The 26,161-nt window shown below is 39.6% G+C and overlaps 1 protein-coding gene across 6 annotated transcripts; it reads right to left on the bottom strand.

Moving 5' to 3' along the window:
• Positions 1–497: 497 nt before the first annotated feature.
• On the bottom strand, positions 498–25,015 carry LOC130410152 (transcription factor SOX-13-like). 6 transcript variants are annotated; one of them, XM_056734647.1, is made up of 15 exons: positions 24,813–25,015; positions 17,039–17,218; positions 13,746–13,962; positions 12,891–12,996; positions 12,070–12,156; positions 11,488–11,660; positions 9,931–9,999; positions 9,040–9,154; positions 8,079–8,152; positions 7,849–7,990; positions 6,192–6,313; positions 5,116–5,182; positions 4,796–4,963; positions 4,044–4,260; positions 498–2,639 (listed from the first exon to the last, which is right to left on the bottom strand). In XM_056734647.1, the coding sequence occupies exons 2-15, from the start codon at positions 17,119–17,121 to the stop codon at positions 2,393–2,395; spliced, it is 1,887 nt and encodes a 628-aa protein (XP_056590625.1). In that variant the 5' UTR covers positions 17,122–17,218; positions 24,813–25,015; the 3' UTR covers positions 498–2,392. The 6 variants fall into 6 exon arrangements, with proteins under 6 accessions (XP_056590625.1, XP_056590627.1, XP_056590626.1 ...); XM_056734649.1 differs by having other exon boundaries at positions 9,040–9,151; XM_056734648.1 differs by lacking the exon at positions 24,813–25,015 and adding an exon at positions 22,386–22,497.
• Between the last annotated feature and the right edge of the window lie 1,146 nt (positions 25,016–26,161).

The raw sequence follows: 26,161 nt of genomic DNA, 5'->3' as shown, positions 1-26,161 counted from the left end.
TCATTGAACTTTTGCCCATCTCCTGTGGATGGTGACCTGCATTATGTTCCAGTGTCTCTGAAGGGAATTCAAAGTCTGAAACTGAGGAAATCCTGAACCAGACAACACACCGTAACACACATGCAGGCCAACATCCTCAGGGCTGATGTGTACAGACATCCCTTCTGAACAATATATTAACCATCACAGAAATTATAATGGGAATTGTATCGGTTTTAGGGGAACTCTGTAGTTCACTACTGGAAGTGTGTTTGGAGTGTAATTTTGAAATGGTTTTAATATCAAACCGCTGATGTTTTAAATGCAGAATTCCCTTTGCACAATCGAGGCTTTAGTGTAACATGAAAATTTTATATACAAAAAAAATTGCATATATGTTAACCATTAGTTGTTTATCAGTAAACCTAACTTTAAAAGAAACCTAGAATGGCAAAATGGTTTTGTAATGAGAAAAAGTACTGTATAAAATAAAATAAGAAACAATCTTGAGTCGCATATAAGTGAACATAACATTTTAATTAAGCTTCAAAAAACAAACCACAAAACGTTCTTGGAAAACTCAACATACAGAAAAAAACATGTACACTTTTAAATTATACACATTATAAACAAAATAAAGTCTATCTATATTTTACAACAGCTGGTTTTGCAACAGTTGTCCAGATCAGATTCTACAAATAAAATACAAACTGTATTTCTTTATCAAGATATATATACATAATTTCAGCATTTTCTGTAACACGTCTTGTGTATCATAACAGTTCACTCACCGGCGAATTTAAAAATGTTAAAATATGTTTTTAAAACTTTTTTTTTTACATTTCAGCTCCGTTGTAAATCTCTTGGCCCATATAACAAGGACCCAGTCAAGAACTGGAATGATAAATCTTTTCTTCAACGCAAACTCACTCTACAAACACACACTCTAAAAAAAGAAAGCAATTTAAAATAGAAGTGATTTAGGGAAGGGAATTATTCACATCTTCCTTAACAAAATGAATAGTAGAAATGGTTTGCATATGTACATCAAGTGCAAAATTCTACTCTGAAAAATGTATCTGTTTTGAGTAATGAGGGCTTGAAAAAATATATTAGAAGGTAAAAAAGTGCATTTCAAGTGTTCGTTGTGCACTAATCTATCAAAAGAACCAAATCAATGAGAAATATTGTAAGTGCAGTAATCCGATGGAACCAGCAGAGGGCGCCACCACCATGACAAAACTCGAACAGTGAATGCGAAGGCAGTCTCTTAAAGGGACAGATCGCTTAAATCTCCCTACAAGAACATCTATATATAATAAAAATAAGCTGGACAAGGAGTTCTTTTCCAGGTCCCCTGTTTTTTTTTTCAGCCCTGGAGCTTTGGAAAGTACCTTGGCACAATCTTAACAGGAACTTATGCAGGAAAACCCTGGTGACATCCAGAAGCGTGATAACACGCAGAGGCTTAAGCCAAGCGAACCGAAGATATTATACAGCTAAGATTCAAGAGAACTCTGAATCGGGTTCTTACAGAAATAATAATTAACACAAACGTGAATCCTCATGCAGTTCCAAACCTGTATGTTGTTATTTAAAAAATCTTCATGCACAGTTCGGTGACGCCAAATTCTCTTAAAGGGATAATTCACCCAAATATGATCGTTCTTTAATCTTTTACTCAACCTCAATTCTTCAGAACACAAAATACGATCGAAGAACGTTTGTAACTAAAAAACGCGGAACGCCATTGACCACCACTGCAAACCAGAACAAGACGTTTCACAAAACGACTCCACAGATGAAAGTTAAACGGGTTTAAAAAACAGGAAGGTAAATAAATGACACCATTTTTATTTCGGGGTGAACTATCCCTTTAAGGAGAATCGGTGCACTTGGTGCGCATACTGGAAACTACCCACAATCCCGTGCAAGAATTTGCAAATCGGTCAACCATAAGCGATGAAGAACATCTTTCGAAATAGGATGCAAGTGACATGAATCGAGCATACAGATTTGAAACGACAAGAGAGAAATAATACCATCGTTTTTTTTTGAAAACGATTAATTTAAAACGGTTATTGCCAATCGTCTGATTGTAAAATGTTACTGAACAAAAAAAAGTAAATGAACAGTCTATACACAGTACCTCTCCAGCAGAGTCTGTACTAGTGTGACACCTGACAGATGTGAAATTTGCAATTGCAAAACAGTTTCATCGCTCCAAAAGACTAAAGATTTGTGATCTTACAGGTAAAGGTGCAGCTTGAAATCCAAAGCCTTGTTCTTTCAGACTGGGATCACATCACCGAGTTTCTCTTCAACACGTCTGCTGCCTTCACTCCTAGAGGTCTCAGTAACAGAACCGTCTGCACGGACGTCCCTCTTTCTAACACATTTCTATCGTTCCATCTCAGTCAGTGAGGACCACCAGCTCCCCCTCACTGCGTTCCCCCACATCGCTCTCTTCCCCTTCGCTGTAGGGCTGTCTAGGTCGCACGGCCTCCCGTTGCTCGACGCCTCGGGCCTGGGCGGGCTCCAGACCACGAGGGAGGAAATGCTCCAGGAGGACGGGATGCATAGGCAAGGTCGCCATGGGTACGGGAGTGGTGGGGTACTGTCCGTCACCCGTGGTGTAGGGTAGCTGCTGTTCTGATTGGCTGTGAAGATACATGTGGAACGTGAGGCTTGTGGCTAATGGATGCCATACATCAATTTGAGAGACAAGATGGAGAGGGGTGAGATTGCTTCTTAACACTTGTGTAAACACTTGTGAAGCAAGAAACATGTTTATTTACAGGTGGCAGATACATTTGATATCCCTTTTCTAAGTGCTTCAAGGGACAGTTCACCCCAAATGAAAACGTCGCCCTCTTTTCATTTGAAACCTTTATGGCTTTTTTCTTTGGCAAAACACAAAAAACTATATTTTGAAGAATGAAGGTAAAGAAATACGGTTGGTCGCCATTCACTTCTAATGTTTTGATACAAAACCAATGTTAGTCAATGGGGTAGTTTTCTGCTACCAACAATCTTCAAAATATCTTATTTTATGTTCTGCAGAGCAAAGAAAGTCATACAGTTTTGAATTTACAAGAAAAGAAATTAAGGCAGAATTTTCATTTTGGGTTAAACTGTTCCTTTAATTTGATTCTGAGTGGAGATGATACTGAAGTCTGCTCACTAGGGGGCATCAGCACACTTCCAGAGAGGGGCACAAAACTATTTTAAAAACTTTTCTGTAGCTCAACAAGTAGAACATTGCAATTTGCAATGCAAAGGTTTTGGGTTCGAACCCAGGAACACAGAAATTGATCAAATGTACACCTTCATTCAAGCCATTTTGGATAAAAGCATCCGTCAAAAGCAGAAAAATTGACCTTTCATTAATATAAAAAAAAAGATATCGAAAATGATAAATATCTTACTGTGAATAAAATCATCTATGTATTATCTATGTGCAGACACATTTGCATTTTTCTTAATTTCTTATATTTCTTATTCTACTATTTTACTTCAAAATAAATGCATATCTTATTCAGAATTATTGTCTTGTTTTGTTACTTGAGGAGTATATTGACATAAGAAGTCTTATAAAGCTTAAAACAAGAAAAATGGAGCACACGGAGAAAGAAAAATCAACTTGAAGTTAGTTTTACTTTTTGATTAAGTATTATTCTAAGTTTATTTCAGCTCTTTATTATTATTATCTTTCAGCATATATTATTTCCTGTTTTATGCGAGAACTTAATTTTCTTTTTTTAATTATATTATGTCATTGTGTTTATAAATGGATCTCGATTTAAGAATTTTAAAATGACATTTTTGTCTTGTTTTCCTTGTCTTTTCTGCAGTGATGCTCAATCTGTAATGCAGACATTGACTGTGCAGTGTGCATCCTTGGCAAACTTTTTTTTTTCAAACAAAGTAATTGAAACATCTGGAATCTCTCAAATCTGAATTAAAAGTGGCTAGTTTGTTGCAGAAGTACTGCAAACAGAAATGTGTCATTCTGCACTGGATTCTGGAGAACCACCGGAGGGCACGTCGTGCTTCTAACTCACCTCTGAGGGTACGGCACGCGCTGCTCCTGTCGTCGGCTCTTCATCATGGCTTTGTACTCTCCCACCCGCAGTCGTCTGCCCTCGACGATACAGGTGCGCTTCGGGCGAGGTTTGTATTTGTAGTCCGGGTATCTCTCCAGGTGCTGGCGACTGAGTCGGGCCTGCTCTTCGTAGTACGGCTGCTTCTCCTGATTGGACATGGTCTTCCAGCGGGAACCTGAGAGGGCGACAGAGCGAAGCGAGCTATTAGAAAAATGGAGAACGTCGGCCTTCCAACCGTTGATGGTAAGATATTCCCAACAGGTTTTGCAAAGCTATTTTGAGATGTAAATAATAAGACTTGAATTCCACTACGAGCGGGAAGTAAAAGATAAAAGAGCAAAAGTAGAATGACATTTAAAGGGCAAACAATACCTGCATGATTCATGGACCCGATTCTGTAAACGTGTGGAACGCTTGACATCGGAGGAATTTTGGTTAATTAAATGCGTTCACGCTACTTAAAAGAGAGTGTTGTGAAATACAGAAAAGTAGGTGCGTATGGGCATACGAAAGCCCTGCAGAACATGTTCAAGAGGAAAAAACTGCCAAAATCACTAGGACGGTTTTGTCATAAAGGATTGTAGAAATAGGGGGAAATCTTGCTCTTTTGTCTGTATTTCTTGTTCCGGAACCCACGACCTTTGCGATGTTTAGTGCAATGCTGGCGAGCGAGCCACAGAAACATGAAATACTAAACACAAATGTCTCACCAAGTATCTTGCTGATACTGGAGTTGTGCATGTCGGGGTAGGCCTGTAGGATGCGTCTCCTCTCGTCTTTAGCCCAAACCATGAAGGCGTTCATGGGACGCTTGATGTGAGCGGAGGTGGGTGTGCGGGTGTCACCAAAACTCACCACACCAGAGTTGACCAAATGCCCTGTTGTGTAACAGATAAACAAAGAAAACAATCATTCAAGTTGTGCTTAATTTCCTTTTGTCAAAACACCCTGGAGGCCTGGATGCCGTCGAGGGGCATGTTTGATGGCAGTCAGATGGCAATCAGAAAAGGGTAAAGAGACTTAAACATACCCTCAGAGTCACTACTGAGGTGTTCCTCATTCATCCGTAGGGTCTGTCCTTCATCTCGAGACACCTCCTTATGATCAAACAACAGACAGATATACCAACGTTATTGTGCATGCGTGTCATTTATTTTCACTCTTTTTTATATACTGGTTATATGCCCAAATGTTTTCTGAAAAGCTGCAACAATGCACATTTTGAGAAGCGCAAACAAACAATTTAATTCGATGAAATAACTGCATCCGTAGCCATTTTTAAGATAATAGGACCGATGCAGCCAGATCTGCTGAGTGTTTTTCATCCCTTCGACGCACTTTCGGATAATACATCACCCTACTGTTCATTGTGTTTATTGTAAATTTTTCCGATTTGTTTGCTTTGGAAATAGTTCATTTCAAAACATTTGCATAATTGCTTGAGCGGCAGGTGAATGTAACAAAAGAATCTCAGCCACACCTAGGATGGAAAACTCAACTTCCCTCGGGCACAATCCTGATCTTATTTATTTTAAAGGCTAAAATGTAAAACAAAGTTCAAGACATATTCTTCTCCCTTTCAACAAGCTCTCCATTGTTGTCGACGTATATCAGCGTATTCGCACGCGTGTGGAACAGTTTTGGGTGTCAAAACAGGTTTAGGTGGAATGCTTAGAAACCTCACCGACAACAAAGGGGGGAAAATCACGGTCATATCTCCCTGCGGTTAAACTGATCTCAAAAGGAGCAATAAAGTGGTTGTTGAACAGGTGTCTATAAACTTGAGTGCATTCTACAATTGTCACGTATGTGAAAAAGCAAAAACACAATGGGAGCAAAACAGTTGCGACGTCTATGAGCAGCTGCCGCTGTCCGAGAGGGGAATGCACCCCTTGTTTAAGTCATATCATGAACCACTGTAAGCCAATATCCCAAGCTGACCCTGACACCCCCCCTCCTGCTGCTCAACTTAGTGGGTGTTCTGAAAAAGGGGCGTGTCCAAGGCGTTAATGGATTCTTGCCCCGATGCTTTTGGCCTTGAGGCGTAATCGACGGTGACAAACGGAGTGCCCCAGGTGTCTCCGAGGAACTAAGACGTCGACTCACCATCCTACTGTTGTTTTCCCTGTCTCGGCCCCTCTCTCGGCCCGCCGGGCCTTGTCCGCCACGCAACAGCTGCTGGGCATCGTGGATGGCTTGGGTCACAACGTCGCCCTCTCCCAAGAAGCCTGCGAAGTGAGAGAGAAAGGAAACTTTAGACAAGGTCGAGAGAGATACATTTATCCCTCGCTGTCTTGTGAGGCACAAATAAAGCACTTGGCTTTGTCTCAAGAACATGATCTCCAGGAGTCCCTGATCTTCAGGCTTAAGACGAACAGTCACATCTGAGGTGTTGACGCATTCTCAGGGGTCGAAGTCTAAAGGGGGAACAGGTTCTCTCCACGGCTGTGAATGCACGCCATGTTGGCAGGACGAACCCCGAGGAGAAACGTTTCTCATTCTGTCTGCCTGCACTTCACACTTTTTTGCATGTTTTTTACAGCCCAAAGGTGTACAACGAGGAAATTCTAAATTCTTTTCGGCTATAGTTTCAATATATCACACTTATACTAATATCGAACTTGCTTTTTTCAAGAAAAACTTTTTGCAAAAAGTTACTTGTGCGGTTGTCATTTTCGTGAATAAAGGTCACTTGTTATATAATGCACAATTATAAAAAACAACATCCTTTTGTACACGTTTTAAAGTATCCAAAGCAGGGAATTTTGACAACCTCCATGTAGCACCAAATCCATTAAACATCATTTCTACACCAAACGCCATTCAAGGATAAAGCAGTTCATTGTTAAGAGGACAAAGAAGGAAGAAAATCAATCCTGATAACACGGTCAAACAAATCTAGACAATGCGTATTGTTTGGTGGAGCGAAGATCAATTTGAACAGTACCAGACATACAGACAACAAGTCAAATCAGCTTCATAATCAGCGTTTTAACCTCATTTTTGATGCTTTAATTCAGTCTTTCTATTTTGAAAATGATTCTAATCTTATAATGTGCTTTGAAACTATGAATGAAAAATGTTGTAAAAAAATGCTATAAAACCATGTATTCTGTACATTTTATAACTTAGTTTTGTTGCTGTTATTTGTATTCATATTTGAGGAGTTCATCTGCAAAAACTCAGTTCTTTTAAATAATCAAAACTTATTTTTACTTTGCATTTCAAGTAATATCCATCAAACTGCAGCTGGTTTGTTTGGATTAAGTACCAATAACGCAAAGAAACTAAAACAATAGGGCTGTCAAACGATTAATCGCGATTAATCACATCCATAATAAAAGTTTGTGTTTACATAATATGTCTGTGTACTGTGCATATTTATTTTGTATTTATAAAAACATACAAATACATGCATATATTTAAAAAATATATTTAAAAAAATACATTTATATATAATTTACATTATAGGTTAATAATAAATGCATGTAAATATTTCCTAAATATGTATACATGCCTGTGTATGTGTTCATGAATAAAATATTTATATGCACAGTACACAGACATATATTATGTAATAACAAACTTTTATTCTGGATGCGATTAATCGAGATTAATCGTTTGACAGCCCTAAAACAATAATAAATTAAAAGATACGGAGTTATCGGTTCATGCAAATGAACTACTATCAATGCAACGTAATGAAAAGCGGCATAGAAATTCATTTGAATTGGAATGAATGAAGTGATATAGGGTGACATACTAAGGCTAAGAGCAGATCGAGGTGGACTGTGCTGTAAATCTCTGGGCCTGTATCCCGTCTGCAGGTGGGCCGTGGCCAGTTCCAGTGCCTGGGGACTTGGGGTCTTGGGTTTAGCCGTGAGGTTGAGAGGTTGACTGGTGTCCTGTGGCACAGAGACATTTTCGAATTAATACAATCAAGGTGTAATATGCTAAACGAACAGCAGAGCTGCGCTAGAGAGAAGTTGGTACCTGTCGATAAACTGCACTGGACCTTTTGACGGGGTTGGATTGAGGATTGGAGAGTAAATGCATGGGATATTCCACTGAAAGAGGAAAACAGAAGGATGTTAGATGTCAATATTCAAAGTACAAGAAAATGTGGAATGCCCATTTTTTTTATATTTATTGCAAATTGATCTGAGCATGTGTGATAACTTTGCCAAAGTTTCCACTTTGAAGAACGTTAAATAACGTCCACTGCTTTTACTTTAATGACGTCAATGAAATCTGCCAACTTTTCGGCGTGTTGAGAGCATCTTTAATTCTCCAGTCTTATAAACGACCTTGGCCTTTCTCTCCCGCTCCGTCTACAGAGACGACCTGATTGTGTGTAGTTGACAAACTCGTCCCCTTGTTCTCCGTTCCATCCGGCTTTCATCTTCCAAATAAATGGAGTTCATGTACACACGCATCAAGAGTCTTTTAATTGCATTGACGTCTGTACTGTATGGCAGCCAGCGCTCGTTCAAAGGACTCGCTCGGGGGTTTTAACGTGATCAATACGTACTCTCAATCAATGGGCAGCCCTGAGCCTTTGGAAAGTATTCTTCTGTAAGTGCTCGAGGAAATCACTCCGGGCAGCTTTTACCGTAGCTTGTATAAGTGGACCAAAGACACAAACGAAACCATCAATTCATGCCATACCTGCAAAACAGACCTTCAGACGATCACGACGACAGGCTGTACGTTTCTGGAATAACGGGTTTTTCGTTCTCTTTCGAGCGGAGGTATAAATCAACCGTTTCAGCGTGGCTTTCCGATGAGTAATTATAAACTACAGATATGAACCGCGGCGGATAAGCGCACACTGCAGGGCGTTAAAGCAAATAAAGTTGTCAAAAGGACCCACAAAGGATAATATTTGATGTTGATAACCTTAAGATTTTGTCAGATGAGCTGTTGATAGATTGCGTAATCCAAACAGACTCACCTGGTTTGCAGGGGATGGGCTGCAGCGGTAAACCCATCTGTGACTCGGAGGAGACGGGCATCGGCTGGGAGTTGGGATGAAATGCCGGGATCATAACGTACGGCATGTTTACCTGCTGGGTAAAGGGTCAAAGGTTAAAGCTAACATATACACAATGTTGTATTTTTTTTGTCGTGGCGAAAGTCCATTTTGGTAACAGTTTTTCCATTTAGTTCAATGAAGGATCATATATTTTGTCATTTTCGTAGACGGTCATAAAAATGGTCCAAAAATTGACCCACGCCATCACTGGAGCATCTTTACATCTAAGAGTACATCTTGGTACCAAAAGTAAAAATTTGGACCATTTAGGATATCAGGACATCTTGGGTAAATTTAAAAACACACTTTCCAACGGTGAAGGATGTTTTATAAAAGGCTCATTTGTGCAAAAAGGTGCACATGTTCAGAGAGATCTTTGCAATAAATATATCATGATATTCAGATCATTTTTTGTCGATGTTCACAACTCTCAAACACAGAATTATTGTGTGTGTGGAGCATTTGTATGTCTTTTGCGTTTTCACCTTTTTCTTGTTTTTACAGGTATATGACTTTAGTTGTTTTACTTGTAGTCAATATGTCTCATGTACAGATGCTTTGTAACAATGAAGTTGAGAGTTGAGAATCCGTTCTCAAGCACATGATTTGAAACATTTTGGATCTTTTGATTTAAAGTGTCTTAGAATCTTACACAGAGTCACACAAGACACCTTCATCATCATTTTTGCATCATTTACTTATCGTTCATAATTCTGTAACATTCATATATTGTATGATTCCATTTCTGCAATGAAACGTAAGACATCTTAAAAAGAAAGTAAATGTCAGTATTTGTGTTTTCAGTCTCACCTGAATTTGTTGTTGCAGTAAGTTGATTTTATGTTGCTGTTGTATGAGCTGCTGCTGTTGTTTAGCGATCTAAAACAAAGAATCAACATTTTAACTCTGATTAAATCATATTTTGGTTTTATAACATGTCAAATTACACATCTTTCTTTTGGAGGTCCTCCTCAGATAAAGTCCCTTTGAGGAAAGTCATCCAACTTGTCTGCTATATGTGACCCTGGATCACAAAACCAGCCTGGAGTGGCACGGGAACATGCCAAAAATACGTTGTATGGGTAAAATTATAGATTTTTCTTTTATGCCAAAAATCATTAAGATATTAAGTATAGATTATGTTCCATGAACATATTTTGTGAATTTCCTATCCTTAATATATAAAAACGTTATTTTTGTGAGTGGATGGCCTGCTACAGCGCCTATGAGGGACAACTTCATGTGATTTTCTCAATGTTTAGATTCCAGAGTTCAAAACATCTGTATCTCTGCCATATATTGTCCTATTCTTAACGACTCCTACGTCAATTGAAAGCTTAATTATTCAGCTTTCAGATGATGTAAATATCTCAATTTCGAAAAATTGACCCATAAGACTGGTTTTGTTGTCCAGGGTCACATTGAAACACCTCCAAGACCAATATCTTAAAAATATTTTAAAATATATTTTTCAAGAAATTTCAGGATGCTACTACTCAACAATGAGTACAGAGCCCCTCCCACAAACATTATTATTCATTATTCTTTAACGATCAATGATTGGCTCTTTTTAATGAAAGGCGGGGCTTACTCCAATACATTGACCATTTGGAGAGGCTCAGAGATGACATGTTTTTGTAAGCTCACCCGGAAGTAAGCATCGCGCTGGTTCCCTCGACCAAAAGCTGTGCATTTATCCCATAGACATTTGGAAGATCGCAAAAAATAAGCTCTGTGATTGACATACGTTTTTGATGTTTACATGTTTTGTCTATCCCGATAATCTTTTCAAATGAACACATTTGTTACTTTTGATGCCGAAATACAATCAGCAGAAGTAAAAAGCTAACACGATGCTATAAACAGACTACACTTAAGGTCGCTCGATGTCAACATCATCCCCGCCAAGCCTCTCTTTCCAACTCTTTCCAACTTTATTAAAAATGTGTTCCCTGGTGATTACTCTTAGAATGAATCCACATCTACGTTTTAAGAGATTTTGTGCATTATATGTGAGCTTTATATGCACAATGACATCTAACGTCCCCGCCAAAGAAGAAGTCGCTTTTAGCAACTTGTTTGCAACCGCCGTTTTTAAGACACATTAAGGCTTACCACAGACGTTATTTCGGGCGATTTACCAAAAACCCATAGACTTGGGTGGAGCAATGGAACCAGAAGTCCTAAAATGCTAACTCGCTTCCGGGTTCATCTCTGCAGCTCCCTTTTGAGAACTGTACTTTTTCCCATTCCTAGTAATAGATCTGTCACATCTACAGTCTTTGCTTTACCCTCCCAACCATCCAAACGGGATGTCCAGGCCTTTCTCCTCCTCATTTCATCTCTCTCTTCATTCCTTGACCTCACCTGTTCCTGCTGTTGTCTAGCCAGTTCCATCTGCTGCTGCTGTTTCTCCAGGAGAAGAGCAGCCATGTTCCTCTGTTCGGAGTGAGCCCCGAGGAGCTGCTCGCGTAGACCGGACAGCTGGTTTATCATCAGCAATAACTGAAGCTCCTTCTCCGCCAGGCTCTCGGGGGTTCCTGAAGACACAAAATCGGTGTACAACTTGATCTACGGGACATGTGATACACTGTAGATTGAATTAAAAGTTTAACTTTGTATAGATTTCTCATACTTTTGCTTCCTTAAGACTTTGGATAAGAGCACCTGCTAAATGTAAAAAAAAATCAAATTGTTCTCCCAACAAAGGTTATTAAGTAACCTGAACAAATATTTTTTAGTAGAAGTAGAAGAATGTATTATTTTGAGTATACTGCACAAAACAAAAAAAAAATGTGTCACTACTTAGTAAATTGAGTCAGGTAAACTACTTTGCCAAAAGTTGAGTAAACTCCAAAAAGCTGTGCAGCGAGTTGCCTTGAAATATGAAGTTAAGTCAACATTTCTTTTTTCACAGTGTGTAAAGCCCTAATGAACTGTTAGATTTACCTTTTAGACTGATGCTGCTTTGAAGACCCCTCCCCAAGAACTTCTCCTTCCAGTCTGTATTCAGCAGCTTCTCAATTGTGGGCATTACTGAAGATAAGAAAATAATTTCATTTTCATTATAAGAGCATATATGACTGCACAAAGCACAACCTCGAGGATATTTATAGTTGTGAATAGCATTACTATCAAAGACCAAAGCTATCCGTTTTAAAATTAAGAGTATATTTTCTATTATACATTCACGTATATTGCAGTATATAGGAATATAATAGGAAGTCGAATAAAGAACATCAGAAGACAGAAAATATTTTTTCTAGACGATGAGAGCGTCTTTGCTTTAAACCCCAAGAAAGAGACCATTTTAAACTATTTTATTTCGATATACAAAAACTACTCGAGCACAAGATCTCATTACCCATTTACTCAAAACAGGGGGAACAGATCTGTTTGGTTACTGACATTCTTTCAAATATCTTTCTTTGTGTTAAGCAAAACAAATCTGAGGGTAGGTAAATGATGACTGAATTTTCAATTTTGGGTGAACTATCCCTTTAAATGCTTAAATTGTTCACTGAACAAACCACAGAACTAAATAAAAAAGAAATTCAGACCTTCTCAGAACGAATCTCACGCAAAGCCATTGTCTTTTAATGCTGATACTGAAATGGACAAATGAAGAACAACTGCGTGGGATTTCATCACGATCCAAAAACTTATTTTAAAGTCCTCTCATACTCGAAAAAACCAACGGCCTTGGGATGTTTCATACTGTTCAAAACGCAGCAGTATGAAGATGGTGTTTATGAAGATGTTAAGCTCACCTTCGCCGACATTTGGTTTGCAGTCACTTTTGTCGTGGGCTCTCTGATTTCCTTCCTGACTGGCGGGTGTGCGCGATCGTGGACGTTCTTTACCGGGAGATCTCACCTGAGAACACACAAACTATACAGTAAAGAAACACATCGCATGTAATACTGTATGAAAAAGAAGCTACACATTTTTTTAGAAGTTCACAAAGCGAACATCAAGAGACTAAATTGAAAAGGACTCCTGTCACTCCTGTGAAGATTAAGAGAGCATTTAAAAACAATCTGGGTTTTTGTTTATTTAGTATTTATAGGTTTGTGTTAAGGTAAAATTATTATATTTGTTTCATTCAGTGAACTACTAACAAAATTTCTTCCAAATTTCTAATAAAAATATTGTTTCTATTTGCATTTATTTGCAGAAAAGGAAAACAGAGGAAAATGAGAGAAAAGATGCTCATTTTTTTCAGAACTCAAATACTGCAAAGGAGTCACTTTAAAGCAATACGACAGTAAGTTTCTATGTGCGTTTAGGAAAAGTTACATTTATCTATAACCTTCATTTATTTATCACAGTTGTCATGTCTTTCACATTGCTGTTGGACACACATGAGGTTTGATGTTATTGAAATTGAAAAGACACTTGACTGGAATGACCACAATACAGCTAGAAATGCTGATTCAATTAATATTTGGACTGGTCTCTTCATATTTTCTGCAGCTGTATAATAAGAATAATCATCCAACAAACAACTAGTCGATTGGCGAGTTTATAAACTAGTTTACATGTTCGACTAGGTCCAAAAACATTTTTTTTTCAGACTTCATAACACTTCATAAACAACTGATAAACAGAGACACTGATCGTACCAAAGGAGACTGGCAGTTAGGTGGTCCTGACTTTTCAGGGTCTTCTCTCTCAGCAGGCAGTCGAGACGACCAATCAGAGGCCAGCGGGGACTGCTGGGATTCCCTGTTGACACCTCTGCCACCCGATTCGTCGTTTTCAAGCTTGATACCGACACCCACCATGGTCACATGGCCCTTGGCATGGGGAGGCAGAGCAGGTGGACTGGGCTCACACATTCTGCAAAAGTCAAATCATGATTCATTTTAAATACATGGTCATGTTTCAGGTTTAACAGTGCATGACTCATCATTCTTTCTAAGAGAAAAGCTCTTTGGTGGCGTTTTCTCTTCTTTTGAAATCCTTTTCTTGATGGTGGAATGTCACACCCGTTTTTCAAAGTAAGATCAGTTTCAGAATTATGAAGATCAAGTTTCGCCATTCTTTTCTGTACACCGTCCCACTTTATGCAGAAATGTTTCGCATCGCATAATATGCTTTGCCGTTTCACGTCTTCGAATTTACAGGAAAAGAGCTTCTGTCTGGGAAGCCCGATCGGACCCCGGGACAAACAGCTGACTGCTTTGCATAAGCAACAGAAGGGTTTTTGTGAGCTCCAGACACAGGCCACCCCATTCAAACTCTTTCACCAAAGCCACTTCTTCAAAATCTGGGGCTCCGCTGTGGGGAAAATATATTTGTGTGTGTGTGTGAGAGAGAGAGAACGGCTTGAATCTGTCAACACACGCTCAGAAAACAGATGCAAGACTCTTGTGTGCCCATCAAGTATCAAACCGTCTCGAGGGGCACGCCAAACCCTCCTGCAATGAAGGACGAGAGAGAGAGATACACAGATTGAAGGAACAGAACGAGAGGGCGACTCCTAAATTAGCCGATGTCCATAAACGCCCCCCCTCGCACAACAAAAGCAAAACATGACAATGCAAAGAAACTAAAAAGAAAATGTATTTCTCTCTCTCTCTCTCTCTCTCTCTACATAAATATAATGTCCATTGTTACAGAGAAAGAACAAAAGGAAGTTCAAACAATGGGTATAACACGGACAAAAGCAATAGGCAGGAAACACAGCAGAACAACACAAACGGAATGTGCCGACAGTCCGCGGCACACACAAAAAAAGCGGAACGCTCACTGGGCCGATTCCAGTTCCTCCTGTACTTTTTCATCCACTTTCAAAGCACAAAAGCAGCCCGTACATTTACATTAGTACGCGAGAAAAAGGTCAAGCCTTCAGCGAACATGTGGCTCGCTGTCAAGCTGAGCAACTTGGTTGCATTGTTTGGGAAAAGAAAAGAAAAATCAAGAGTGCGGGGAGACCATTCTGTTCTTTTTTTCTCAATACAATACGTTGCTCTAGGTAACTGTTTACAAAAGCTTGAGGGTTTTTTTCGTGAAGGAGAGGTTTGGATTATTTTTTTAATGCATCTCTTAAGTTCACTTACGATATCTACGACCTCAGCAAGTCTCCATCACTGTCCTTAAAAAGTAAAGAACAAATGCTGGTCGATCTTCCCACGGCAACAGATTTAGATTCACGGTCGAGACTCCCTCCTTCCCCCCAGTGCACCCAAGAAAGCTTCCCAAATAACACCCATTATAAATAAACACTTGCAAGAAGTCTCCGCTATTAAGTTCCTATTGTGAGGAGGCTGGAGTTATTCTGGTCGTCCCAGTCGAGAATCACTGATCCACAAACCAGGTGCAGGAAGTGAGAACTTGTCAGCTCATTCAAACTGCACTTGTACTTCAGGAGATATCCCAGCAATGTGCTCGAGGGGATTTGACTGTCAAAAAATAGTATTAAAGCGTCAAAAAAGCAACAGCAATGACGGGGGAGGAGAATCGTGAATAATAAAGCAGTTCATCAGAAAAATAAACTCAGGCATCATTCAATCAGCTTCCTGTGTTTCTTTCTACCGCAGGACACAAACAGAGACATTTCTAGAAATGCTGTTCTCTTCTATATGATGAAAGTGAATGGTGACCACAGCTGTCAAATAAGAGTTTCAAGGCAAGATAATAAGCAACGGGAAGTCACAATTTGAGTCTGTTGTGCACAGAAAGGTACAGAAACAAAATTACGAACATTTGGAATAGAAACAAGTTGAGTAAAATTGACAGGTCCTGGTCACCGTTCACTTTTATTACAGATAAGTGCGCCAGGAACGTCTATGGAAGACAAAAAGAGAGAGACACTTTTTTTAACAAGTCAACATGTGGTTGAGTAACATGACAGAACCTTGATCTGAAAACTTTCTTATGCATTTTTTACAAAGTACAGCTGGACAAGACGCATCTTATTTACTCAAGCGTTGCACGTAAAGGTCAACTGTACGAAAAAACGGGAAAGAAAAACAGCCAAAACATTTCACAACATCTGCTGCAAACAAAGAAAAAAAACACAAAGGAAAACTGACGGTATTGTTGTTAATCCCTTTTAATCCTCAGGGCGAAATGTCAATGTGTCATTTTAGCAATTGCCATAAAACCTAACGTTGCATGATCGTATGTCATCACGTGCAAAACATACCCAAAAGAACAGTAAAACGGATGAAGAGTCACACAAATGTACTTTTTTTTACGAGACACTTTGCTGTTACTTTGAAATGAACGATTCGTCCTAGATAACATCACACCTGAGGTGCTTTTAAGCTACAACATCTCGAAATCCAACGCTTCCCACGGTCACGGGTGCGTGAGAAAAACTCTTACGTTTCTCTACGAGTACTAACATGTCGAGTTGGCCTCATGCGCGCCTCTGGTGCAAAAACGCTCCTCTTTGTTGTTTCTAACTCTACCATAGAAAGGCAGCGAAATGGCTCATTTCCGCATTGTGACAAGTTGAGCTCCCAAACATTGTCATTAAAACTCAAACAAAACTTTCAGGAGTGCCAAGAACAAGCCCATGCGCGCCAAAGACGTTATTGTCCATCATCTAAGTAATCATTAAAGGAACAGAAGACTCGTTCTGTTACAACGCCGGTTTGAACTTGCAATCCTTTTTCCCAGAGCTAAAAAACAAAGAACTTACCAATTACACACGTTTCTAACTGCACAAACACCTGCTGCAAACCCGCGCAATGTGAGAACGGAGAAGACCCCACGGCAGGTTTCCTTAAGGCGAGACAGGTGAGAACTTTCCAGCTAAAAGCAGAGACGTCCGTGAGATTTAAGCTCGTAAGCATGTGATGCAAAGCCCGATCAGCTGTTCGAACCCGAGAAACACCTGCCGGTAACTGTACTCTTAACAAAGACACAATACTACAGCCTTGACCTACACAGTCGGTCTACCAACCTCCAGAACGTCTGGTCAGTGTTCATCTTCTCGAGACGGACTCTTGGAAACGGCCAGTGTCGTTCACTGGAGAAGCAGCTCATGTTGATCAGTTGGGAACGGTGGACACGAGTCTCGGTTAAACTGTCTGGTGACCTCTCAGGAGCGGAGAGGAGCCTCTCTGTTTGGCGACTGCCGCGTCTGTCGGACAAACCACACTGCGATCACAAAAGCATGCTCTATAGCGAAGGCAAACAGTAGTATTTGCATGATGTTTGCTTCTGTCGTAACATTGATGTCGAGTTCTTTACACAGATAAGGTTTGGATAAGTGTTGTTTTTAGAAATATAAAAAAATCAGATGGGAGAATACGGACATGTGAAATGTAGGTTATATTTTGGTGTCCTGCTCCAACTAAAGAACAAACAACACAAACCACAAAGGAGATGATACAATACTAAAACCGGTTCTGAATAGCTGTTTGTTTAATGTGCAGTCTTCCTAAAACAATAGAAAGTAAATTGTGTGCTTGCCTAAGAGGCATTTGTGTTAGAATATTATTGAGCAAGAGCACAAGCCTATGAATCAAAATCATACACGAAACGTGATTTCATCTCTTTCTCTGGTAGAAACGTTGCCTTCCACATAAATGTAAAGAGACATCATTTAGTTCCTCATATTTGTCGAAGGGGTGTGAGAAATATTCAGAGTTCTGGAGAAAAACGCCTTTTGACAAACTTGTGATGGTATGTTATCCGTCGAGGTGAAAGTTGTTCGAAACGTTCACTTTACCTTCAGACATTCTTACGTTTCGATTTCAACCAAGTTTCTAATAAAGTTCAAATCAACATCATATCCGATGAAGCTGAAGAATTGAGAATTAAAGATGAATCACAGAACGATTTGTTGAGACCGTAAAAAATCTAAAACATTATCGCAGTCAAAACTATTCCTCAAAGAACAAAGGTATTAATTAACTTACGAAGATGACACACAGTTAATTATATAGGGTGTGTGATACGCCGTCTTTCAAAAGCTTCAAAAGGCACTAAAAGAAACGCCTAAAACTGATCAGGTATAACAAAACATGTAATAAATGCTATTATTTTGGCCATAACGTCATTTGGGATATTCGATATCCCATTGTTGCATAACAAACAAATAAATGGGTTTACAAAAATGAAACATCACAGTACATTCTGAACATCTAAAAAAAACTTTTTTCCCTGTTGTAAACTTGTGGTCTGTCTATAGGCAAAACAGCACGCACAAGAGATAAAATCCATGCTTTAATAAGAAAAACAAGCAAATGTTTGATACGAAAGGTGACGGCTCCTTTTGATGGACTTTCCTGTTCCGTGAAAGGGAGAACCCCTGACGTGCCCCACAAACACGTACCGGTCTGGTATTTTGAATGCGGGAAGGAAAAAAAACAATGCAAATCAACAGGGTTTGTACACAGTTTAGGAAATTCAAGGATAGACATATGAGAGCAAATACGTGCAATTGTTTTGACCCCCGTGCACTATGACTAACCGTCCATCAAAACATCTTTTTTGGACTTCCTGCTAATGAAAAGCGCTTTTCATTCACATATAGTGAGATAAAAAAAGTGAATTGATAAAAATGTGAAACATGTATTTTCTGTGAATTACATTGCTGGCGTGTCAAAACGTATCACGTCTTTTTCACTATAATAAGCACATGAAAGTTATTCTATTATGAATTCATGATCTACAAAAATCCAGAAACATCTACTAATAGGTCAATTTTGCTTATACGATGTCCTAAATCAAGAATCTCTATTAATTTATAATATAAATTTTCTCTTTCAAGCAACAACTTGAACTCTTGTTCATTTCACATCAAGGTGGAAAGTTCAGAAATGTACATCCCCTGCAACTCCGTCCAGACCACCCAACAAAAGCAGCTGAAAAAGATCAGAACTTCCAGCTCACGTACTATTGAGACCTTTCTAAATGAATAAAGAGGATGATGGCACGACCACGCACTGCACAATGGAAGACTAGAGGAGAAGAAAAGCCGAGCGGGCCGCCACAGTTTTTTCCTCCTCGTGCTTTTGAGAAGCGCAGGTTAAAAAGCAGCTTTCATTGTGACTCTCCGGGCCTAAAACAGTCCGGTTATTGTGGCGCCAAGTGAAACGCTAGTGTGGCATTTATCCGAGAGACAAGAGGGGGGGTAATGAAAAGAAGCGGAGCACAAAAAACACTCGGAATAAATATAACAAGAGAACGAGAAGAAAAGACGTTAGTGAAGGGCCTCCTTTGTAAAAAAATAAAAAAAGACCAAACACAAAAACCTTCCACCACCCCCCTTAGGCAAAGACAGACAAAGACGAAAGACATTCAAATGTGCGGTTTTCTAAGCATGGCACACTTTCATGTGCCATCTCAAATCATTTGGTGTTATGTAAGAGCACGCATTCATTTTGGGCATTAGACATCGTCTATCAAAGCTACAGATCATAACGTCACAGCGTTCAGAAGACTCGCACGTCCTTGAATGAGCGGGGGTCTTTGAAACGAGTTAGGGGTCTTTTGAGAAGTGCCTTTGCATCTGTGAGGTTGTCATGGAGACCGGAGCAGTCCGTTGTGTGTTATGAGCAACACAACAGGTAATTCTTGGCAACGCAGGCCGAAGAGAAGATGGACATGGAAGCAGCAGGGAATGAGAATAACCTCATAGCTAAATCAATTTGAATGACTTATGGACATTGCAAGTAAAGGCTAAACCATCTTTCCCAAATGAGATTTTGAAGAGAGAATGTTTACGCTGCTCTTTACATTCAACCCGACAAAACTCGAATTAACTGAAACGATTACGTTTTTATTTGAAGACTTGTAAACTAAATCTAGCACGAACCACCTGGCGTTTCTCTCAATAGGGCAGAAAGCAGAACTTCATCCTTCATCGTGAGGATCCAGACAGGAAGAAAAGACGAAACCTTCACCTTTCAGGACATCCTGAGACCCCGCGCCTCCCTCCCCTCCCGCCGGCCACCTCGCCGGCCCAGGACGAAGCACGTGAGCTCCTGCTGTCAAAAACAGGATACACACTCACCGCACAACTGGATGGAGGCTGAGAACAACAGCTCACGAGGGTGGAATGATGGAGGAAGACAAGGAGGATATGATGTGATGAAGGATCCAAGCAAAACTGGCAAGCACGCATGAAACGGCCCAAACTCCCAAATGCATCTCCTGAAGGAGGAGAGGAGCTCAACACGAATACTCAGAAAAGAAAAAACGATGAACGATTCAAAGTTAGGTGGAAACGGGCAACTGGAAAAAAGTCTCTGCTACCAAATGTCGAGCTTGCTTTTTAAAAGCCACATCAATCATGCCATATCTCACCTCTGATAGGATCTTTCACATGCTCTGTAAACTTTCTACACAAACGCAGGCTAGACGACACACACACCGCATTTAGCCACGCTGTTAAATAAAGTCTGTATAATAGTTTTTCTGCAGTTCTTCCGGTTAAGAAATTAAATATTGAGGTCTGATATGTAAGGTTGGTTTCAAAGTTGAATTTATCAGATGAATCTGATAACATACATCATTTACCACAGTTTCTTTTTCTAAACTAAGTGAACCCTCAAAGTTTCCACTACTGAGAGATCAGGTCAAAAATGCAGCTTTTTTTGGTTTGCATTTTACCATTAAAACTGCAATTCAAATGTGCAGAGGTGATGTTCTTCGACTCACACGTAAGGTGGCAGATATCGAAGGCTCGCTTCCGACAACACCACCCCTACGCTTTCACTGTGACAACTTGCATTACTTGTAAGCCGTAAACAATCCATTTTAATGATTGTGTGTTACGGTTAAGAATGACTTAACTGGGGACTTAATCTGAGAAGGAATCAAACTTGTGTTCTCTTCCGCTGAAAAACTCAGGTGTTATGCATCAATGCAAAGGATTTCAATTATTAAAATCCCAAATAACAGCTGGAATTTCAAGAAGAGAGTATTCTGCAAAAACACAAACAGAGAATTTAAAAACATGAAAAAGCTATTTAGTTATTTAAAAGAATATAAAAAACATATGTTTGGTAACCAGTTAGGCTAAATAAGAAATAACATATTCAGGAAACACGGCGCAATCTGTGGGCCGTTTCTTCGAACCGGTATTAATGTTCAACAACTTTTCATTCATTTGTAAAGAAACAAATGATGAGGCTATGATGCTCTATTAAAATACAACTGCGCTATGTTTACAAAGATCCCAGCGTGCGGTTTGTGCAGCGCATGCAAATAAATGCACGATTATTTCCTGGTTATATTCATTACGAGTGAAAGTGGCTTTACTGTAGTATAACGGCAGTTTTAAATTATTCAACCGTGAGGGAACACAAGTAACGCGCAGCGCGGTTTGGATATGTGTGTTTAACGCATGACAAACAAATAAATGAAGATATTTGCACTTAACGGCTTTATTCAGATGAATGTAAATTAAGACACAAAGTAACTATTGTATTCCGCATTGCTTTGTTTGTTGCTCTAGTGTTAAGATATATTGATAAATTATATAACTATGAATTAAGCGATTCGGGACTAAAATAGTTGGCAGGAAATTAGCTCAACCGTTGCATGCGTGTGTTTAAAAATGTTATTATTATTTTTTTACAAATAATAGTAAATATACAGGAGGTTAAAGTGATTTCAAATTACAGAACCTTATATCTAGAGCCATGGGAATCTAGCACTTTCTTAAACACCATTTGAATAGCGCCTTAATATTAGATCTTTCCTTTTTGTCTCCATTCAATTTAAAATCATTCAACTTGTTTCTTCCCTGAATTTAAACAATTATAAACACAGGCCAATTATTCCACCCTGCAATTTTCCCCAAAAACTTTTGTGTGAAGCCCTTTGTTGAAGCTCACACCCAAACCTTCACATTCACACCAAATCAAATTCATGTTCAAGCTTGAACCACATGAAACTTTACCCTTTATCATCTGCCCATCATGCTTTAATAAACTGAGAAGCTACTACAGGACGAAAAGGTTTTACTGTCGGATGAGTTATAGCATCTTACAGATACTTTACAAGCCATTACATAGCATAATATAAGTTGATGTGGTATAATATAATATGATATAATATAACACAATATAATATAATATAATATAATGCAATGGTGATACATTTGCTATATAGATTTGAAATAAAAGAAAAAAATTGTAAAATAATAGATATTACATAAAAATGTTTAAAATGTGCAATACTACTTTAAATTCTGTCGGATAAAATTTGAATTTAAAAGTCAATTTAAAGCGAACAAATATACCTCAACACTTTATACAAAGTGCAGAAAGTTTCTAAACAAAAGCAAGTCTTACCTAAAGTAGATGTTGACGGTTATGATAAAGCGCACAGAGTGATGCTGGTTTTGTCGGGGCGCTCTGCAGAAACTTTCTCTGTTCTAATGGAGGCCTGTCTTATTTCCGCTGTAGGTCTGTGCTGGTTTCATCTGACAGCGAAGAAAGCAGGTAGGTGGAAGAGGAACTGGAGGTTTTTAGGAACATTGTAGGCGAAGGGTGAAAGTCTAATGGCACTTTCCAATTGACACCTCTCACGTGCGGAAAGAGATTTACCGTGTCGGACAGTATAACGTGATATTAGGAAATATTTATAGTAGGTTGCTATCTTCTCGATCTCAAATGTTCAATGCACATTGACAAAAAAGCACTTCAATAAAGAACATTCAAACGTGCTTTGAGTCTTTTAAATAGATACAGATTTGGGCATGAAATGATTTACAGTAACATGATTATGATCTCGCTTTAAGCATTAACCAAACATATACAACTTTGACTGTGTACTGTGACAAAGATTAATCTAGATGATTTTAAGATCCTTATCCTATTATCTATTAAGTTCAACATTCAACAGAGACCTGACACATCAGGACCTTCAGACCCAAACGCAAGCAGCAAAGCAGAAGGATGTTTTGATGGACAGCTTCAACGATCGGACACATTTATCCCTGTGAGCTTCTCTGTCTGGTCTGTTAGATTTCATTGATGTTCTGACAAGCCTTGAAAAACTCACTTAACAAGCTATTGTTGCCTCCCTCTCATCACACCGCAGTTCAATAAGATACATGAAACAATGCAGATCCAAACAGAAGGGGTCAAAGTTTAAAAGCAGAAAGAATGGACTTTTGTTCATCAGCCTGCTCCGGCTCGACTCGGAAATAATGTCACCAGTGTGTCGGTCCGTCAAATCCCAAACATTCATAATAACCTGAGAATTTTACTACCTGTGGCCTACTATTGATACTTGATGTGCATTGTTTGATCTGATGTTGGAACCCTGTTTGTCTGTGCATCAGGTCTGGACCTTCAGCCGATGATTTTCCAATAGAGACACGTTTAAAGGAGCAATCTGTGTAGCGTCAATGTTAAAATCTACTGACATGCTTGTCAACGGGAAATAAACACTAAACATTTGTTTCGGGAATAAAAAACATGTCGGTCAGTGACTGAAACCTGCAAACTTTGACACCTATTAAACTTAAAGTTGCTCATCTGTCTTCTTTTCAAAGCAATACACGGACGGAAATCAGATCAATGAACAGGACTCATATTGACCTCCTGACGGCAACTAAATCTACAAGGCAAGTTTTTCTTGTTTTAAATCTACAAACAGATCTATTCCGCACTCCTTCATAAGAACACAAATTGACAGCGATGAAGTTGACTGAAGGTTGAAATAGATCAGGATAGGAGGAAGGAAATAAGGAAGAGCGTAATCATGACAGGAAAGGACAAATGAAAAGGTCAGGAACTCCCTGCTGACAGGCAGCTTTGTGGTCACTGGGCCACTGTGAAGCCAAACACTTGCGGCCACTTTGCCACCTTCTGCTTTGCAGATCCATCGACATGCAGGTGCACAACCCCGACGTTTCTTTACAGGACACAAGTATACACTCCCTGCACTGGCATGGCAAGCTCACTCAAGCGTTGACTCGAGTCCAGGTGAGCACAATGAGGTGTCTACATAGAGCTCATTATCAAAGTCTAACAGCTCAGAGATTGCGCAACACTCGCATCGCCTGGAGGAGTTGCTTTCTGGTTATTCAGGAGGAGTTCACAGAAATCCGTCAGAACTGTCAACTGTCTGAATAGCAGCTCTTAACCAGTGTCCACATTTCAGAAACATGTCCACACAGAGTAAACACACAGTTGAGTGAATGCATTGAAATCAGAGTTACAAAAAACTGTCTATGCAAATCTAAGATCAAGGGGGGCTCCATAGAGCATTAATCACATTTATAACACATTAAGTAACTATGTTTCAAAATCTTTTTCTGTCTTTGATTTTGGGGTTAACACTTCAATTCAGATCTCAAACATGACCTTTAAAGACGTAACAAAAATGTTAAGTCTGTCCTACAGCCTACTGTATGAATGACTTATCTACGGAACCCTAGAGAACATTGAATACATCTTTGGTAAACATTAACAATTCGTTCGTTGTCATTTTCTAAACAATCATTTAAAAAGCAAGCAAGATTTCTAGACGGACAGCACATACAGACTTCACTTTGCGTAGAAATACTAGTCCGGTTTTTTAAACCGAGACAATACTGCTTATACGGTCTTGATCTATGCATTAAGCCTCTCCCCTATATTTTAAAAAGTCGATCGTGTATAGCACCCCACGTTACAATGTCAAACTTTACTCGGTTTTTACACTGTCACGTTATAAACAAACGCGCCCGACGCGTAAAGTTTCAAACGAAGCGCCAAACGCGCACTTACCAACTCCAAAAGATCCGCGCGCTTCCCAAACTTTACTCCTTCGGTCCTTAAGAAGAGATCGCAGTGCATGTAAAACGCGCTTTCCCCTCGGGTCAATGAATAACACGCCTCTGTCTTTCAATGGCACAGAGCAACACCCGAGTCTTCACGCGCATCCAGCGTCTCTTCACTCCTGAATGACTTTCTGGTGTCTGTTTCCAACATTCTCGGCCCCGCAGCCATTCGTTCACCTCCCTCTTAAAGGGAAAGCTCTCCTCTTTTCTTTGGGTTTCCCTTGGCGAAAGGAAAAAATGCAAGAGTGCTGAGAGGAGAAACGGCCTCGTGTGTACCTGCGGTTTCAAGTTCATCTTGGTAAATGTACTCGTTGGTTTATGTATGCACACGTTTAAAATAATATGTGCATTAATGCTTTGAAACACTTTGCTTATAGGAATACCTCATGTGAATATGCGTTTGGAACTTTTCACACATCTGAACTTTTTAACAAATTTTTGCCTTTTAGAAACCTTAACAGACAAAACACTGAACAAAATGACCTTTTAATGGCTGAGCACAGGATGGCCACTTTTGTTGTTGTTTTGTCTTTAAATTGTATAGCATTTTAAGAAGGGTGATAGGTTAAATTATTTCTGTAAATGAACATCATAATGTCTGAGATCAACTATAAGCTGCACCAACGTTGACATTGGGTCTGAAAGAAACATACAGTGTGACATATCTCGCTCGCAAAAGCCATCAAAACCTGATGTGCAATGCTTAAACACTCGAAGCGAACCCTCAATTAAGAGCTTTCCGACTGCGATGTCATTGTATTAAAGTTCTCCGTTACAAGAGACTGGATCGAAGTCGCCGAACCCTTCCCCGACAGTGACATGGGCACGGGGGCCCGTCAGCCCAACTGAATCGTCTACCTAAAGCGAGTCCTTCAAAGCCTTTCAGACCTGTGTTTTTACATCTCTTTCTGTCCTTCTTTCCCCCCACTGCACACATACGGGCAGCCGCAGTCGCGCAGGGGTGAGAGCGCAAAGCCGATGTGCCATTTCTAATCCCCACTGTTCCTGCCTTTGTGTAGCGGCCCAGCAGGAAGTAAGAGCTGGGCAGACAACAATTAACAAAAGAGCTGTGAAGAATACAATTAGCCATCAATAGAAAACCACAGGCCTTTGTGGCTGTTTCCATGGCGATGCTTGACTACCAGGATTACAGAACCTTACCCCCCCCACACGCACAACACCGCCACTTCTGTGTTTTTCCTCTTGGTTTTTTCCTTAACCCTCTCCATCTATTCTTTCTTGCCCTGTCTTTTATGTCCACCTCTCTTCGCTCCCCCAGCCACTTTCTTTCTTTTC

This window comes from Triplophysa dalaica, chromosome 21 (genome assembly GCF_015846415.1).
Source record: "Triplophysa dalaica isolate WHDGS20190420 chromosome 21, ASM1584641v1, whole genome shotgun sequence".
NCBI lineage: Eukaryota > Metazoa > Chordata > Actinopteri > Cypriniformes > Nemacheilidae > Triplophysa > Triplophysa dalaica.
Note: the sequence above shows the minus strand (reverse complement) of the source record. Positions and strands in the feature narration are given on the sequence as shown.

What these genes read in the sequence shown, in the direction of transcription:
- LOC130410152 (XM_056734647.1), bottom strand. Translation starts at nt 17,121, where the DNA reads ATGAGCTGCTTCTCCAGTGAACGACACTGGCCGTTTCCAAGAGTCCGT. An exon ending in ACTGACCAGACGTTCTGGAG is followed by an intron (nt 13,963 to 17,038) that starts GTTGGTAGACCG and finishes TGACTTTTGCAG; the next exon opens with AATGTGTGAGCCCAGTCCAC. An exon ending in TACTGCAACAACAAATTCAG is followed by an intron (nt 9,155 to 9,930) that starts GTGAGACTGAAA and finishes CCCTTTACCCAG; the next exon opens with CAGGTAAACATGCCGTACGT.